Source organism: Leucopleurus acutus (genome assembly GCF_964270905.1).
Source record: "Leucopleurus acutus genome assembly, chromosome: 12".
In the NCBI taxonomy this organism is placed as follows: domain Eukaryota; kingdom Metazoa; phylum Chordata; class Mammalia; order Artiodactyla; family Delphinidae; genus Leucopleurus; species Leucopleurus acutus.
The window spans coordinates 12,019,744-12,037,543 of NC_139154.1; the positions used below are offsets into that span (position 1 = coordinate 12,019,744).

The window sequence follows — 17,800 nt, forward strand, 5'->3', positions numbered from 1 at the left end:
ATGGATAAAGAGGATGTGGTACATATATACAATGGAATATTACTCAGCCATAAAAAGAAAAGAATGAAGTAATGCCATTTGCAGCAACATGGATGGACCTGGAGATTATCATACTAAGTGAAGTAAGTCAGACAGAGAAAGACAAATACCATATGACATCATTTACATGTGGAAATCTAAAATATGGTACAAATGAACTTATTTACAAAACAGAAACGGACTCACAGACATAGGAAACAAATTTATGGTTACCAAAGGGGAAATGGGGTGGGAGAGGGAGAGGGCTAACTTAAGAGTTTGGGATTAGCAGATACAAACTACTGTATATAAAATAGATAAACAAGGTCCTACTGTATAGCACAGGGAACTATATTCAATATCTTGTAATAACCTATAAAGAAAACGAATATACATATACATGTATAACTAAATCACTTTGCTGTGCACCAGAAACTGACATTGTAAGTCAACTATACTTCAATTTTTTAAAAAAGAGTGGACCTCAAGGGGAGAAGAGGCTACTGTGGTTTCCTCCCATCAGAAGCCCAGACGTCTTGGGGGGTACGTAACCACCAAGCACATGATAGACAATCATAAATAGTAGCTACTACTAAAAATCCCTTATTATGCGTGTGTGTATGTGTTTATATGTATGTTTGTACATTGATCGCCCCAGTACCAAGGCATGTGGACCCTCATGCATCTTAGAGTATAGTGGGTACCAGCTCCTCAACCACTAGAGCAGTGATTCTCACTGGGGGGGGGGGCAGTTTTGCCCCTCCAGGAGATATTTAGCAAAGTCTGGAGACATCCTTGCTAATCACAACTGGGCTGGAGAGTGGGAGCTACTGGCAGGGATTCTAGGAGGTAAAGCCAGGGATGCTGGCAAACATCCTAAGATGCACAGGACAGCCCCACGACAAAGAATTCTCTAGCCCAAAATGTCAATAGCGCCACGGTTGAGAAACTCTGTGCAGGCACCCTACAAGCCTGCTATGTCTAACAGCCCATAAGGTCAGCGGGTAGTATTCTTAAAGACCCAAAACTGCAGCACTGGCCCAAACCAGGATTCAGATCGATTTCTCTGGGCCACCCTGACGTGGTCTAAGAAACATTCCTGGTAAGCACCAAGAGTGAAGAAGTGTTCAGTGTGGACCTTTGTGACTCTAAATAGGGAATCAGATGCTGGTAGAGTTGATGGATTTTAGGAACACTTCGTTTGTGTTTCACGTGGCGAGGGGTAAATTTGGAACGCTTCTCTTTAGCACCTGATACTGCTTGTAGAGAAGTGAGTGTGATGGTTAGCACTCGAGGGTGAGTCAGCTCCAGCCACCTCAAGTGTCCCTGCAGGAGAACATGGCCGTGTATGTATTCATCCAGCTTCTGGGTGGCCAACCCTGTGCGAGACAGAAAAGGAGAGAGAAAAGGCCATCAGAGCAAAGGCTGTGGGGGGCAGTGGAATGTTCAAGAGGACAGTGTTATGAAAAGCTTTATGACTCGTGTTGTGGTGAAGAGCGTGGGATTGGAAGTCAAGAGGCCTCAGCTCCAACTCCTCATAACGTGGGCAAGTCATTCACCCTGAATTTACCTCCATTAGCTCGTCGGAAAATCAGGACAGTCACCGTGACTTGTCGTAGCGGGGATGCTGCGGAGGTTAAACTGGTTTACGTGTGTAAGTCTGCTTTGAAAACTGCCACCGTAGCACAAATGTTGTTGTTCACTGAGGAAATGAGTTTAACTCACTAGACCGATGTTTGTCCAGTGCTATTAACTTGCCAAAGGCTTTTAAATCGCGGTTAGTTCGTCTAGGAAGTGTAGGCTCCTGGGAAGGGAAATAGGTGAGTGAGGGTGTGAAGGAAGGAAGCAGATAGGATCAGCAAAGCACAGGGATAGAGGTGACATTCAGTTGGGGGGAGGGGCAGGGCACCAGAGGGTCCCGAGTGGAGCAGTCCTTATTCATTCCCACCTCCCATGGCCAGGCATCCCAGGCCCATCCCAGCTGCTGTTTCTGCCACTCGCTGGCCCTTGGCAGTTGTGTCCTTGGGTTATTATTCCTGCCCGTGGATACTTTTTGGAAAGCCCAGCCCCTGCCCTCTCAGTCAATTTTTGTGGTTGATGGAGAGTAAAAGGGCACTGCCCATCCTCCTTTCCTGACCTGTGCTCAGAGCTCAAGGCCAAATCATGATTTTCTCCCCCTCCCCTGAAATTGAATGACCAGAGCAAGGGATGATTCAAAGACTTCTTTCTGTCTCCTTGGGAAACTCTTCCAGGAGTCACCACGTTCTGTTAGAGCTCGAATTTTCAAAGTGGCCTCAAGAATTCTGCAAAGAGGCTGCATGGCTGGTCTGCTGCCCAGAAGCACCATATCAGTGTTGACACTCGGACAACATGTGTATTTTGCTCCTGGCAAAGACTAATGGTTTGCTTATGAAAATAATAGCTTCCATTTATCAAATGTCTTCCACGTGCACAGCACTGTGTTCAATACTAGACATTGTCCCTAATCCTTCTAACAACGTGTAAAGTTAGTGATAATCGCCTTGCTTTATGGATGAAGTAACTGAGGCTCAGAGTTGTTGAGACACTTATCCAGGGTCACGCAGCATAATCGGCAGAGTGAGAACCTGAACCTGTGACCTCTCAACTCCAGAGCCCGTCACTGCGTCTCCACCCATTCTCTCCCAGACTCTTGCCCAACACTCTGCCGTGCTGGGGTTGAGGAGAGGCTTTTCATTTAAAGACAGTGTGTGTGTGTGTCGGGGATTTATTGTTTGGTTTGGGTTTTTTGCAGTAATACACGGGAGAGGGTAGGGTACTGGAAAATCTTTTCAAGATCGAGAAACACTACAACGAAGTAAAGGTCCACATCTTGAATATGCACAGATATTAGTCGTGACCCTGGAAGTGTCAGGCAGATGGTTTTTATTCATTCATTCACCAGATAGTTCTGGAGAGGCTGTTTATTTCCTGGGGAGTGTTGTGTATGCTGCTGTAAGAGATGGAAATGAACAGGCAGGATCACCATCTGGGAGCCCTGGGTCCCTTGATGCGCCTTGCTTGTCCCACCGCTAAAGACCCTCACCAATAGGGTCTTTGAATACTTTGGTCAGTTGTGCTGTCGTGTTTTTACCCCAGAATGATGGAGGGGCTGGTGGCAATAGTGGTTGTCAAATGTATGCTCTACACTCTTCTGATCTCTGGACATTGACACAGTAAGGAGCGTGCAGGTAAAATAAGCCACAGTCGTACCCCCACACCACAGAGCGCCTCCCTGCTCACTTGGGGTGCACGAGAGGCCCCCGCTCACCAGCTGCATTCTTTTCTGTCCCCTGTGCAGTACCTGCAGATGAAATGGCCCCTCCTCGATGTCCCCGCCAGCGCCACGGTCAAGGATACCAGGTCACCGTCCCCAGCACACTTGGTAAGTCCGTTTCTCCTTAAAGCATGGAAGGGACACTCGCTGTCTTGTCCCATGTCCCTGCCTCCACCTTCCCACAGTTCTAGCAAGTATTGCCCCAACTGTGTGAGCCGAATGAGTCGGGGCACAGCAGTTAGGGTGTTGCCCGTACACGCCCCCATCACGGCCACCTCGGCACGCGCTCATACCACCCGGGATGTTGTGCGATCGGAAACGCCAGCGCTGCCCCTGGCTGGTGACCCCCGTCCTCCCCTGCTGCCCCTCCACCTGAGCAGCGGGGTTCTCCATTCTCTCCTTTCCCGCTGGAGCTCGGTCAGCAGCCCCCGATTCTCCTGCAGAGCTGCATGGCGACACTTGAAGAGGCTCTTCTATAAAGGATGTTAGAGAAAAGAATTAAATTAAAACATAGGCAAACAAAAATCCCGAGGGGCAACTGAGGCCTTCCTGCCAAGGTCCGAGGCAACACAGCCACAAAGGAAGGTCTGGAGTGTCCCGGGAGGAAGAGAAATGGGATCTGACCAGGTCTCCTCACCTGGGCTTGCAACAGACTGAAATCGTTAGGACGGGAGATGTTCCCAGCCGGGACCCTGCACCCCCTTTTCCTGGACTTTCTTAAGAGCTTGGGGCAACCCACGTGCCCCACGAGCTAACTGATGTTGTCCCCTGTGCAGTGGATCTCAGAAACACAGAGGGTCCAGTTAGAAGGAACCCCAGCTGGTGTGACTCATCCATTTTACAGACAGGGAGACCTGGGAATACATGATGCTTCTAAAACTTTATTAGGGCAAATTTCAGTGGTTCCCTTCAGCCACACTGGGTTGTTTTCAAGCAAATCCAGACATAGTATTTCATCTCCTTCAGGACGTTTTAAGATATCCTCATAGCCCTTTTCTGTTAAAAGCTTAGAGCCTAGTTGAGGAGAAGGAAGGTATACATAGAGAGATACATAGTGGCACAGTGAGCCCGTATGATTTCCAGGAATCGTGAGACCAGCTTACAGTGGCAGAGCCCTTGGTAGTTCACAAAGCAATGTCATGTGTAGTTCTGAGGTGACCGTCACAGCCATCCACTGGGGAGACACGTGGGGATTGCTGTTTCACAATCTCTAGGAGAAACCAGCGAGCAACAGGGCCAGCCGTCCTGTGCAGGCTGCCCTGAGAGGTCTGTGGACAGTCACCAAGTCCCGAGTAGCCTGTAGGGCCTGTGGCCCTCCAGATTCCAGGACAGCTAGGGATGGCCGAGCGCGAGGTACAGGCGCCCTCTAGTGGTCAGTCATTGTGGAGGACATGGCATCCCAACCCCCACCCCCACCCCCCAACAAAGTTGGCTTGTCCCCTCCCAGCACAGCTGTCTGTTTCAAATCTTTGCTCGCACCCCACCCATCCTGTGGCATCCCCCAGCCAGTATCCTTCACATACTGTCTTCGTATCTTCTAAAATCTTCATTTACTTTTAGAGGAAGTGAATTCTCTTTAAAATTAACACACGGACTCTTTGAGTTTCCCATCCTCCCTGTTGCAGAGCAATCCAGCTCTGAAAAATGAAATAAAAAGCCTGTGTATGGCCCTCCACCTCCTGTGATGCATCATCTTATTTCCCTTCTAATGTTCACCGCCCAACTTCACGCAAGAGCTAGACCTTCCACCTCCATCCCCAATCCATTTGCCATCTGATACCTAGTCTAGTCATTTGCCCAACTTTTTCTCAACCCTCTGCTTCCTATAATTCTTTCATTGGCTCCGGGAGACTGTATTAATAGACATTATCAAGGGTTTTTTTGCCCTCTCTAAGCTTCCATTTTCTGTCTGGATTCTTTTTCTTAAATAAATCAGCTACTCATCCTCACTTATTATCTCATTGTAAGTGGCATGAAAATATATGAAATCCCTAATCTCTTAATAAGGTTCTCTACCAATAGTTCCCACTGCCAGGCAAACCTACAGCCACTGCAGATGTGTGTTATACGGATATGATCTCAGGACTGCGGTGGAGCAGGGGCTCATGTTTTGTCTGAGAGTGGAAAACCGGGAACAGTGGATACATTACATGGTAGACAGCAAAATGGATACTTTTCTAGTAAGTTGTATGTTATTACACTCTGCACTCTAATATAGATAAACAGACTTCAAAAACTTAAAGAACATTCATGGGAGAAAACCTTAACATTAACTTGAAATTCTGTAGACTGGGAGAAGACCGCCATTCTCCATTTTCAAGTCAGGGCTTCTCATTCTGACTTCTGAGAGACACGTGTGTACGTGTATGTAGGAGCCAGACCTGAGATGCCTGTGTGTTGGAGGTTGTTTAATAAAGTGGGCTTGAATCCCACCTCCACCTCTTCCTACTTGTGCAGCTGCAGGAAATTACCTCATCTCTCTTTGCCTTGGTTTCCTCATCTATAAAACAGGAATTAGAAGAGGACTTGACCTCAGAGTTGTGTGAAAATGAGGCCACGCATTGTAATGAGTTTAGAATTGTAACTTGCACAGAATAAGACTCAGTGGTGGCTAGCTTGCTACTATCACCACCACCACCACTAGCACTGCTTTGATGAAGAGAGGGAAAGAACAATTAAAATACTGTTCATTTAGCAGACTAAGAGGTGATGAAGGCTCGAATTATTAGGTGCCAGATCAAACAGACACATTGCAAAGGTAACGGAGGTAATAAGCCTGGAGAATTTAGCATCTGCTCTCTCAAGGATATGATTTAACTGGTCTGGGGTGGGGCTGGTATCTTAGTTTTCTAAGCTCCCTGGAAGATTCTAAGGGGCAGCCAGAATTGAGAATCTGATATGCCCTCAGCGCATATCAGAGGCAAAAGGGAAGGAGGGGCCAGAGACCATCCCAGTTTATTAGATGCCGGATTCTGTAGGCTGCAGGCGTAAGCAGAGAAGCAGGTTACCGGAAGTAGTCGGAGGTTTGGATGCTGGCTTTTTTTTTTTTTTTTTTTTGCGGTACGCGGGCCTCTCGCTGTTGTGGCCTCTCCTGTTGCAGAGCACAGGCTCCGGACGTGCAGGCTCAGCGGCCATGGCTCACGGGCCCAGCCGCTCCGCGGCATGTGGGATCTTCCCGGACCGGGGCACGAACCCGTGTCCTCTGTATCGGCAGGCGGACTCTCAACCACTGCGCCACCAGGGAAGCCCAGCTGGCTTTTTTTATTAGAAAAATGAAAACACTGGATTATGGAATTCCTTTTGGAATCATGAGCAAAATATTTTGAGATGAGTTTGGCCCTGGGAGAAGGGCAAATGGAGGAAACAGCCTGCATACTTGGAGAGATGCAGTGAGTCATGTCGAAGCTGCCTGTCAGGGATATGTGTATAAATAAGCCGTAACTGGGCCAGGGTGGGGATGGAATTACGTGTTATTACCACTTGAATTTTTATGTCTTTGAAACAAGCTCTAAAAACTAAGTATCCCTGAGTGTAGACTGTTACCCTGATCCCTCACCGTGGCCCACGTGCCTGCTCCGTGTCATTCCCTCCACCCTCTCCCCGGAACGCTGTGCCCAACCACACAAAACAAATATATGCGCTTCCAGAGTATAACGAACCCAAAGATAGGACTCTCAACTCTTTTGTTCACGTTTGTTTACCTAGCACCTGTCATGATGCCTGGCACAGCATAGGTACTCAGGAAGCATTTGTGAATGGATGGAAAATCAGTGATCTGGGGAAAGGTAGATGCCCACTTTTGAACCCCTCTCTGCCTCTGAGTCCAATTCCTCTTCTCGTTCAGGATTTTTAATAAAATCTTTTTTTTTTTTTTTAATTTGTTGACCACACCGTGTGGCGTGTGGGATCTTAGTTCCCCGACCAAGGATCGAACCTGCACCCCCTGTGTTGGAAGCATGGAGTCTTAACTACTGAACCATCAGGGAAGTCCCTAATTAAATCGTTTTTGAAACCAGAAAAGTAATGCATGTGTGTGTAGAACACTTGGGAAAATGCAAAAGTACACAGAAAAAGACCTGTAATCCCACAACCCACAAGCATTTTATTTCAGTCTCTTGTCTGTGTGTGTGCACACCTGTAACTTGCTTTCTAGATGATGACTGAATACTTCTTTTAACCATAGTGAACACCCTGTTTTAGCACTAAGCTTTGGGCCACACTCAGAAGCAAGGCGTAGAGCTTTGCATCCAATGGCTAATGGAAGGCAGGGCCTGGAAGCCCTCCTAAAGGGTCACTGTCTCACTGCTCCGAAGAAGTAGCTGAGCTGAGAGCTGAGAAGCCTGACTTTGCTCAGCATGCCAGTTCTCAATTAAAAACATTCATCGAAGTTTCCCTTTTTAAATTGTATAGTTTCTCCATCTTATAAATATACCTGTGAAGACCCCAAAACTCATCACATAGCCCGTTGCTGCTCCTTTCTGCCTCCAGTGCTGATTTCAATTCCTACTACACAGTATTCACTTTTTATTTGGATGTAAGTTTAAACTTTCAGAAAAATTGCAAGAATAATACAATGAACTCCCATATACTTTTTATCTAGATCCAGAGATTCTGCCCCATCCCTTGCCCACCCTCCACTCCCTCCGTCTCCCTCCCTCTCTCTCTCTCTCTCTCTCTCTCTCACACACACACACACACACAGACACATGCAGTATATATGAGTTTTTCTTAACAATTTGCCAGTAAGTTGGAAACATTGTGTCCCTTTACCCCTAAATACTTCAGATGTATTTCTTAAGAAGAAAGACAGTATCTTACAATGACCACAGCACAGTTATCAAAATCAAGAAATTAACATTTCATATTACCTAACCCACAATATATATTCAAATTTCAGTAAATGTCCCAGTAGTGTCTGTTAAGCTGTATGTGTTTCTTGGTCCACAGGTCAACCCAGGATCACAGGTTACATTTCGTTGCCAGTCCTCTAGTCTCCCTTGATCTCGCAGAGTTCCTTAGCCTTTCTCTCTCCTGACCTTGACATCTTTGGAGAAGTACAGACCAGCTATTTTGTAGAATGTCCCTCCATTTGGGTTTCTCTGAGGTTTCCTCATGGTTAGATTCAGGTTGTGCTTTTTTGGCAAGAACACCACCGCACTGATGTGCACCTCTCCGTGCATCACGTCGGGAGTCCGATGTCCATTTGTTCTTATTTATTTATTGTCCATTTGTCCCAAAGTTGGTGATGCTGGCTTTGACCGTTTGATTAAGGTGGTGTCTGACATGTGTTTCCTCTGTGAGGTTATTCTTTCCCTTTGTAATTAATAAGTGCTCTGTAGGGAGAGGCTTTGAAGTTACATAAATGCCCTGTTTCTCATCAAACTTGCACCCATGATTCATGGCAGGCATTGAAGATTATCGACCTCCATCATTCCTTTATTAGTTTCTGCTACTGAGATTTAGCTTTTGGGAAACCTTACTTGTGTCTCCCAGCTCATTACTCTTAGTGAAGAGCAGAATGGACATCGTGGCAAGTCAAGTCTGCGCTGATGGCACAGATGAAAAAGATGATGATAGAGGACAGAAGCTAAAAACCAGTCTACAAATAGTGTTCCTGAAGAAGAGACCACACAACCAATAAAAACGGCAGTGGGCAATAAGAAAGTGAAACTGGGCTTTAAAAACAAAAACTAGGGGGCTTCCCTGGTGGCGCAGTGGTCGAGAGTCTGCCTGCCGATGCAGGGGACACGGGTTCGTGCCCCAGTCCAGGAAGATCCCACGTGCCGCGGAGCGGCTGGGCCCGTGAGCCATGGCCGCTGAGCCTGCGCGTCCGGAGCCTGTGCTCCGCAACGGGAGAGGCCACAACAGTGAGAGGCCCGCGTACCGCAAAAAAAAAAAAAACCACTAGGGACCTCCCTGGCAGTCCAGTGGTTAAGACTCCGTGCTTCCACTGCAGGGGGCATGGGTTCCATCTCTGGTCGGGGAACTAAGGTCCCACATGCTGCACGGCATGTCCAAAAAAATAAAAAACAAGTAAATAAATAAATAAATAAAAACCCTCAAGCGTATAGCTTGAAAGCACTCACCTGAATTCTACAAAGTAAATGAAAGTTGACATTTACCTAGACACGTACTTGCAACAGTCTGAACTGTAAGGGTTTAATTTGTTTTTTTTTTTTTCCTACAAGCATCTATGCAGAAAGGAAAAGGCCAGTGTCAAAGGAACAAAAATAAAGGTAAACTCAGGATTCTCTTTTGCTGCCTTTAATGCCAGCAAACAGTAGAAAAGGGAGAGTCCTGATAAGGAAAGATTTATACCAAGAATTTTGTGCCCAGTCCAATTTGCAAAGACCTCAGAAATGTACCACTGCTTCCAAGAAGGACCTAAAGCACCTTCTAATTCCTTGTAGCGTTTTCTCTCTGCTGCTGCCCTACAGAGACCCTGATTTATCTTCACATCTTTCAGAGCCTTCAGCTTACTGCTTGCTGCCTGTGAGGAGCTCAGAGAATATTTGTTAGTACGTTAATATAGACTCTCATCCTGTCATTTTCTTCTCTGCGCTCCAGTCCACTGGCTTCCTGGGGGTTCCTCAAACACGCGGAGCATCCTGCCCACCTCGGAGCCAATGCGCTGGGTGCCTTCTGCCAAAACACCCTTCCCTCTCACGCCCACACATCTCACTCCACTGCCTTCGTGTATTCATTCAAAAGTCATTTTCTCATTGAGGCCTCCCCTGGTCAGCGTGTGTAACTTATAAGCCACGCCTGCCTCGCTTCTTATCTGCCGTCCCTGACTTGATTTTTCTCCTTAACATTTATCACTATCTAATATTTTAGTTATTTATTTATTTGGCTTATTGTCTGTCTGTCTGACCAATTAGAATGTACCTAACGCAAGGATAGGTATTTTTGTCTAAAGAGACAAGATTTTCTAGTGCGTTCACGAGACCTAGAACTGTGCCTTGCACGTAGTTGATGCAGCATAAATACCTGTGATCCGTATTTTCTGCAGGGCCAATTAGATCAGCAATCCAGCCATGTCGTCAGAGACCCAGGTTCTTTCCACCTCTGCTTGTTGGCCTCCAGCCCTTTGACTGCCCAACTCGGTCCCTGCTGTGTAGACAGTCTCCACAAACATCTACCCAATAAATAAAAGTGTGAATTTCCATTTCTCTCGAAAATTCTGTATAGGAGACGTATGTTCAAATTTCCTTTCTTTAATAGGATACGATGACAGAATTGGCAAAGAGCTTACATTTCGCCTTTAAAGTAGTATTTGTTAGAGAGTGGTGTGTGTGTGCACACAGAGAGAATTGGGAGTTTTTTCCCTCAACTTTAATTAAGTTCCTGTTTGCCCCTGCTTATATTATAAATCCACCGCTATGACTGGACTGGTATTTTAGGAACAAACCAGTTTCCTTTTTTCCCCAAGTCCTGCATTTGAGCACATAGTCTCTTGAAGAAACAGTTCTGGCCCACTAAAAGAGAAGGTTTTCTCAATCACTAAACAAACGATTGATTGTGGATAGAGCATTTTTTTTAATTAATTTATTTTTTATTTTTGGCTGTGTTGGGTCTTCGTTTCTGTGCAAGGGCTTTCTCTAGTTGCGGCAAGCGGGGGCCACTCTTCATCGCGGTGCGCGGGCCTCTCACTGTCGCGGCCTCTCTTGTTGCGGAGCACAGGCTCCAGATGCGCAGGCTCAGTAGTTGTGGCTCACGGGCCCAGTTGCTCCGCGGCATGTGGGATCTTCCTAGACCAGGGCTCGAACCCGTGTCCCTTGCATTGGCAGGCGGATTCTCAACCACTGTGCCACCAGGGAAGTCCCGAGCATATTTCTTAAACATATAAAGTCAGGTACAGTTAGCAACCCGGTGCACCTCTGAGGATCTTTTCTGGGCAGCCTGTTGGGTGGTCTGTGTCTGCTTTGTAGGTGATCCCACAGAATTAAGGCTCCTCTTTGCCTGATCTAAAAAACGTTATCCTTCTTATCGCTGAAATTCAGATCAGGAAGAAAAGGAGGTAGTGAATTAACACTCGGGGCAAGAGGCTTTGTGAAGTCCTCAAGCCAGTTACTGAGAGAAGCAGGTGGTGGAGAGTGGCAGGGCCTCATGGAAGGATGGTTTGTGGAGAGGTGGCTGGTCTATCTATGGTGATGCGTGGGCTTTACTTAGAACTTGGAAGAAAGTCATGAACAGTAGAAGAGAGGATGAATTGCTTCCTCAGGACCAGGAGTTTCAGGGAGAACTTTGGCTTGGACCAACCCTAGAAACAGACCAAAACAGACAAGAAACACTTGAGCTGGGAAAGGGGTGGGTCTGCGTGATGGGCTGGAAGGATTCAGGTCCAAGGTGGCTCTGAGATGCTCTTCTTTGGATAGAACTGGACTGGGCTACCTTGCCCAGGGAACACCTGTACTCTGGGTTGGGCGTGCTCTTTGCACTGCAGAGCAAGCTGTCCACTGAGAGGTGCGTGTTGGTTCTCAACATTCCTACCCTTGGCCTGGGTTTATGCTGTGGACATCCTGCCCCTGGGGACAGCGAAGGAGCAAAAAGAGCGGGAACTTTTCTTGGGAGGGTAGCCTCCTAGGAGAGCTTTGCCTGAGTCAGCCCTAAAGGGAGTGATTTTTGCTAATCAGTCCCAGAGGCCTCATCTTCCCAGGCTGACCAAGGAAAAGTCTACCTTCCTTTTTCTTTCTGAGAACCCACCACCTTCCAGTCCATTTTCTGGAAAATGACGCCACCTAATGGGAACCAGTACTAATAACTCACGGAGTGTTAAAGTGAGGAGACCTGCATTTTAAATATAACTCACATATTTCTGCTTTGTACCTGACTCTCCACCCATTCGGTGCTGTTTGCCAGTTTCTTTGTTTTTTTCTTTTTAAAAATTTTATTGCAAAATTCTCCAACCATATACAAAACCAGACAGTACAAAGAAATCCCATGTACCCATCTCCTAGCCTTAACAACCGTCAGTATTTTGCTGTGTTTATTTCATCCATCTTCCCAACACCCCTTCCCTTGTTTTTTCTTTTATTTTTTTTTTTGAATTAATTTTATTTTTATATACAGCAGGTTCTTATTAGTTATCCATTTTGTACACATCAGTGTATACATGTCAATCCCAATCTCCCAATTCATCACACCACCACCACCACCCCCTGCCGCTTTCCCCCGTTTGTGTCCATACATTTGTTCTCTACATCTGTGTCTCAATTTCTGCCCTGCAAACCAGTTCATCTGTACCATATTTCTAGGTTCCACATATATGCATTAATATACGATATTTCTTTCTCTATTTCTGACTTACATCACTCTGTATGACAGTCACTAGGTCCATCCACGTCTCTACAAATGACCCAATTTCATTCCTTTTTATGGCTGAATAATATTCCACTTTATATATGTACCACATCTTCTTTATCCATTTGTCTGTCAATGGGCATAGAGCTTGCTTCCATGACCTGGCTCTTGTAAATAGTGCTGTAATGAACATTGGGGTGCATGTGTCTTTTTGAATTATGGTTTTCTCTGGGTATATGCCCAGTAGTGGGATTGCTGGATCATATGGTAATTCTATTTTTAGTTTTTTAAGGAACCTATACTGTTCTCCATAGTGGTTGTATCAATTTACATTCCTACCAACAGTGCAAGAGTGTTCCCTTTTCTCCACACCCTGTCCAGCATTTGTTGTGTGTAGATTTTCTGATGATGCCCATTCTAACTGGTGTGAGGTGATACCTCACTGTAGTTTTGATTTGCATTTCTCTAATAATTAGTGATCTTGAGCCGCTTTTCATGTGCTTCTCAGCCATCCCTATGTCTTCTTTGCAGAGATATCTATTTGGGTCTTTTGCCCATTTTTGGATTGGGTTGTTTGTTTTTTTAATATTGAGCTGTGTGAGCTGTTTATATATTTTGGAGATTAATCCTTTGTCCATTGATTCGTTTGCAAATATTTTCTCCAATTCTGAAGGTTGTCTTTTCGTCTTGTTTGTAGTTTGCTTTGCAAAAGCTTTTAAGTTTCATTAGGTCCCATTTGTTTGTCTTTGTTTTTATTTCCATTACTCTAGGAGGTGGATCGAAAAAGATCTTGCTGTGATATATGTCGTAGAGTGTTCTTCCTACGTTTTCCTCTAAGAGTTTTATAGTGTCAGGTCTTACATTTAGGTCTCTAATCCGTTTTGAGTTTCTTTTTGTGTATGGTGTTAGAGAGTGTTCTAATTTCATTCTTTTACATGTAGCTGTCTAGTTTTCCCAGCACCACTTATTGAAGAGACTGTCTTTTCTCCATTGTGTATCCTTGCCTCCTTTGTCATACATTAGTTGACCATAGGTGTGTGGGTTTACCTCTGGGCTTTCTATCCTGTTCCATTGATCTATATTTCTGTTCTTGTGCCAGTACCATATTGTCTTGATTACTATAGCTTTGTAGTGTAGTCTGAAGTCAGGGAGTCCGATTCCTCCAGCTCCATGTGTTGGTATTTTTTACATTTTTTTCCCTATAATTGATTTCTGATCTCATAGCATTGTGGTCGTAAAAGATGCTTGATATGATTTCAGTTTTCTTAAATTTACTGAGGCTTGATTTGTGACCCAAGATGTGATCTATCCTGCAGAATGTTCTGTACGCACTTGAGAAGAAAGTGTAATCTGCTGTTTGGGGATGGAATGTCCTATAAATATCAATTAAATCTATCTGGTCTATTGTGTCATTTAAAGCTTCTGTTTCCTTATTAATTTTCTGTTTGGATGATCTGTCCATTGGTGTAAGTGAGGTGTTAAAGTGCCCCACTGTTATTGTGTTTCTGTCGATTTCCTCTTTTAGAGCTGTTAGCTGTTGCCTTATGTATTGAGGTGCTCCTATGTTGGGTGCATATATATTTATAATTGTTATATCTTCTTCTTGGATTGATCCCTTGATCATTATGTAGTGTCCTTCCTTGTCTCTTGTAACATTATTTTAAAGTCTATTTTATCTGCTATGAGTATTGCTACTCCAGCTTTCTTTTGATTTCCATTAGCTTGGGATATCTTTTTCCATCCCCTCACTTTCAGTCTGTATGTGTCCCTAGATCTGAAGTGGGTTTCTTGTAGACAGCTTATATATGGGTCTTGTTTTAGTATCCATTCAGCCAGCCTGTGTCTTTTGGTTGGAGCATTTAATCCATTCACGTTTAAGGTAATTATCCATATGTATGTTCCTGTTACCATTTTCTTAATTGTTTGGGGTTTGTTTTCGTAGGTCCTTTTCTTCTCTTGTGTTTCCCACTTAGAGAAGTTCCTTTAGCATTTGTCGTAGAGCTAGTTTGGTGGTGCTGAATTCTCTTAGCTTTTGCTTGTCTGTAAAGCTTTTGATTTCTCCATCAAATCTGAATGAGATCCTTGCCGGGTAGAGTAATCTTGGTTGTAGATTCTTCCCTCTCATCACTTTAAGTATATCATGCCACTCCCTTCTGGCTTGTAGAGTTTCTGCTGAGAAATCAGCTGTTAACCTTATGGGAGTTCCCTTGTATGTTATTTGTCATTTTTCCTTTGCTGCTTTCAATAATTTTTCTTTGTCCTTAATTCTTGCCAATTTGATTACTATGTGTCTCAGCGTGTTTCTCCTTGGGTTTATCCTGTATGGGATTCTCTGCACTTCCTGGACTTGGGTGGCTATTTCCTTTCCCATGTTAGGGAAGTTTTCAACTATAATCTCTTCAAATATTTTCTCAGGTCCTTTCTCTCTTCTCCTTCTGGGACCCCTATAATGCAAATGTTGTTGCGTTTAATGTTGTCCCAGAGGTCTCTTAGGCTGTTTTCATTTCTTTTCATTCTTTTTTCTTTATTCTGTTCCACAGCAGTGAATTCCACCATTCTGTCTTCCGGGTCACTTATCCGTCCTTCAGCCTCAGTTTTCTGCTATTGATTCCTTCTAGTGTATTTTTCACTTCATTTATTATATTGTTCATCTCTGTTTCTTTGTTCTTTAATTCTTCTAGGTCTTTGTTAAGCATTTCTTGCATCTTCTCTGTCTTTGCCTCCATTCTTTTTCCGAGGTCCTGGATCATCTTCACTCTCATTATTCTGAATTCTTTTTCTGGAAGGTTGCCTATCTCCACTTCATTTAGTTGTTTTTCTGGGGTTTTATCTTGTTCCTTCATCTGGTACATAGCCCTCTCTCTGCCTTTTCATCTTGTCCATCTTTGTGTGAATGTTTTTTTTCGTCCACAGGCTGCAGGATTGTAGTTCTTCTTGCTTCTGCTGTCTGCCCTCTGGTGGATGAGGCTATCGAAGAGGGCTGTACATGTTTCCTGATGGGAGGGACTGGTGGTGGGTAGAACTGGGTGTTGCTCTGGTGGGCAGAGCTCAGTGAAACTTTAATCTGCTTGTCTGCTGATGGGTGGGGCTGAGTTTCCTCCCTGTTGGTTGTTTGACCTGAGGCGACCCAGCACTGGAGCCTACAGGCTCTTTGGTGAGGCTAATGGCAGACTCCAGGAGGGCTTATGTGAAGGAGTACTTCCCAGAACTTCTGCTGCCAGTGTCCTTGTTCCCACGGTGAGCCACAGCCATCCCCCGCCTCTGCAGGAGACCCTCCAACACTAGCAGGTAGGTCTGGTTCAGTCTCCTGTGGGGTCACTGCTCCTTCCCCGGGTCCCAATGCACACACTACTTTGTGTGTCCCCTCCAAGAGTGGAGTCTCTGTTTCCCCCAGTCCTGTCCAAGTCCTGCAATCAAATCCCGGTAGCCTTCAAAGTCTGATTCTCTAGGAATTCCTCCTCCCGTTGCCGGACCCCCAGGTTGGGAAGCCTGACGTGGGGCTCAGAACCTTCACTCCAGTGGGTGGACTTCTGCGGTATAAATGTTCTCTAGTTTATGAGTCACCCACCCAGCACTTATGGGATTTGATTTTATTGTGATTGTGCCCCTCCTACCATCTCATTGTGGCGTCTCCTTTGTCTTTGGATGTGGGGTATCTTTTTTGGTGAGTTCCAGTGTCTTCCTGTCGATGATGGTTCATCAGTTAGTTGTGATTCCTGTGCTCTCGCAAGAGGGAGTGAGCACATGTCCTTCTACTCCACCATCTTGAATCCGAGCCTTCCAGACCTTTAGTCCTGTTTGTCAGTTTCTGATGAAGCCAAACTCAAGAGCACATGGCCAGTCAGGATTCATAATACTATTAAGTATTTTAAGATGGCTCTATGTACATATATCCAATCATCACATAGTACACATTAAATATATAACAATCTTATTTGTCAGTTATACCTCAATAAAACTGAAATTTTAAATTAAAAAAAAGATAGCTATAAATGATATAAATGAAAAACAGATGTACAAGAAGTCTAAATGAATGGAGATATGCCAAAATGATAATAGTGACTGGGTTAGGCTAGTGTGATTCTGGAGTTTTTTTGGCTTTTGTGTGTGTGTGTGTGATTGTGTTTTCTAAATGTTTTATAATATAGTTTGTATTTCTTTCTTAGGAAATTTGTGTTCATCGTAAGTATAGTTTTAAGTAGGTAATAATTAAATTGGGAAATACAGAAAGGGAAATAAGAAGAACAAAACCACCTGTAGTCCCACCACTCAAATATACTTACTGTTTACTTGGTGTGCTTCTAGTCTTTTTGTTTGTTTGTTTGTTTTTTCTTCCACTGCGCTGCACTGCTGGTGGGATGAGATCTTAGTTCCCCAACCAGGGATTGAACCCCAGCCCATGGTAGTGAAGCACTGAGTCCTAACCACTGGACCACCAGGGAACTGCCTCTAGTCTTTATTTTTAAATCATAGAATTTATGTGTTTTTTAAAAATTGTAATCATTTTGTGTAATTCTTTTTATCATTTACTGTCACTTTAGTAATAATTCTATTCCTTTTATGATACTAAAAATCACCCTTTAGACAAAGCTGTTTCCGGGAAACCTCAGTGCATCATTGAGTTGCATCAGGATCCTAGAAATATGACCTTAAAATAATTTTTTATACTCTTATTTGTGTAATATGTTCATGTACGTGGAGACCTCTTCAAAAGCCAGTGAGGGAACAGGTGAAAACAGTAAGAAGAAAAGAATTTTAGAATTTATTGTGCAACGTCCAATGAGCCCACTAAGGGTGGTGATAGGAAGTTGTTCAAGGTGAGGTACCAGCAGGGTCCAGCCGTGTGCCAGCGCCACCTAGTGGTTTTGGTTATGAACCATCTGCATTCTTGGTCTCACTTCTGTGAGTCTGAGAGCTGGGCCCCTGGGTTCTAGGCCTTGCTCCAGGACTCTGCCTCTCATCTCTGCTTAGCCTACTGAAAATGGAGCAAGATTACTGTCAGCACACGAGCGCCTAGGAGATGTGCATATAGTTGCTTGCACGATGAGCACCCAAGGGGCACTGAGTAAAAGGCTGAAGGGCTCAGGAATCTATGAAATGAAACATTCAGCTGGGAAGACAGAAGTTTGGAAATCTGGCCCGTGAGATGCCACCAAATCATCATCCTGTTTACGAATCTCTTTT

The 17,800-nt window shown here is 44.7% G+C and overlaps 1 protein-coding gene across 1 annotated transcript in view; it reads left to right on the forward strand.

The window, feature by feature from the left end:
* Positions 1–17,800, forward strand: part of TCF7L1 (transcription factor 7 like 1) — a gene marked incomplete at its 5' end in the record, with an annotated part of 158,532 nt that overhangs the window by 131,814 nt on the left and 8,918 nt on the right. Inside the window, one exon of the mRNA XM_082851498.1 lies at positions 3,338–3,421. Within this exon, the coding sequence (XP_082707624.1) occupies positions 3,338–3,421 (84 nt within the window). The remainder of the gene's footprint in view (positions 1–3,337; positions 3,422–17,800) is intronic.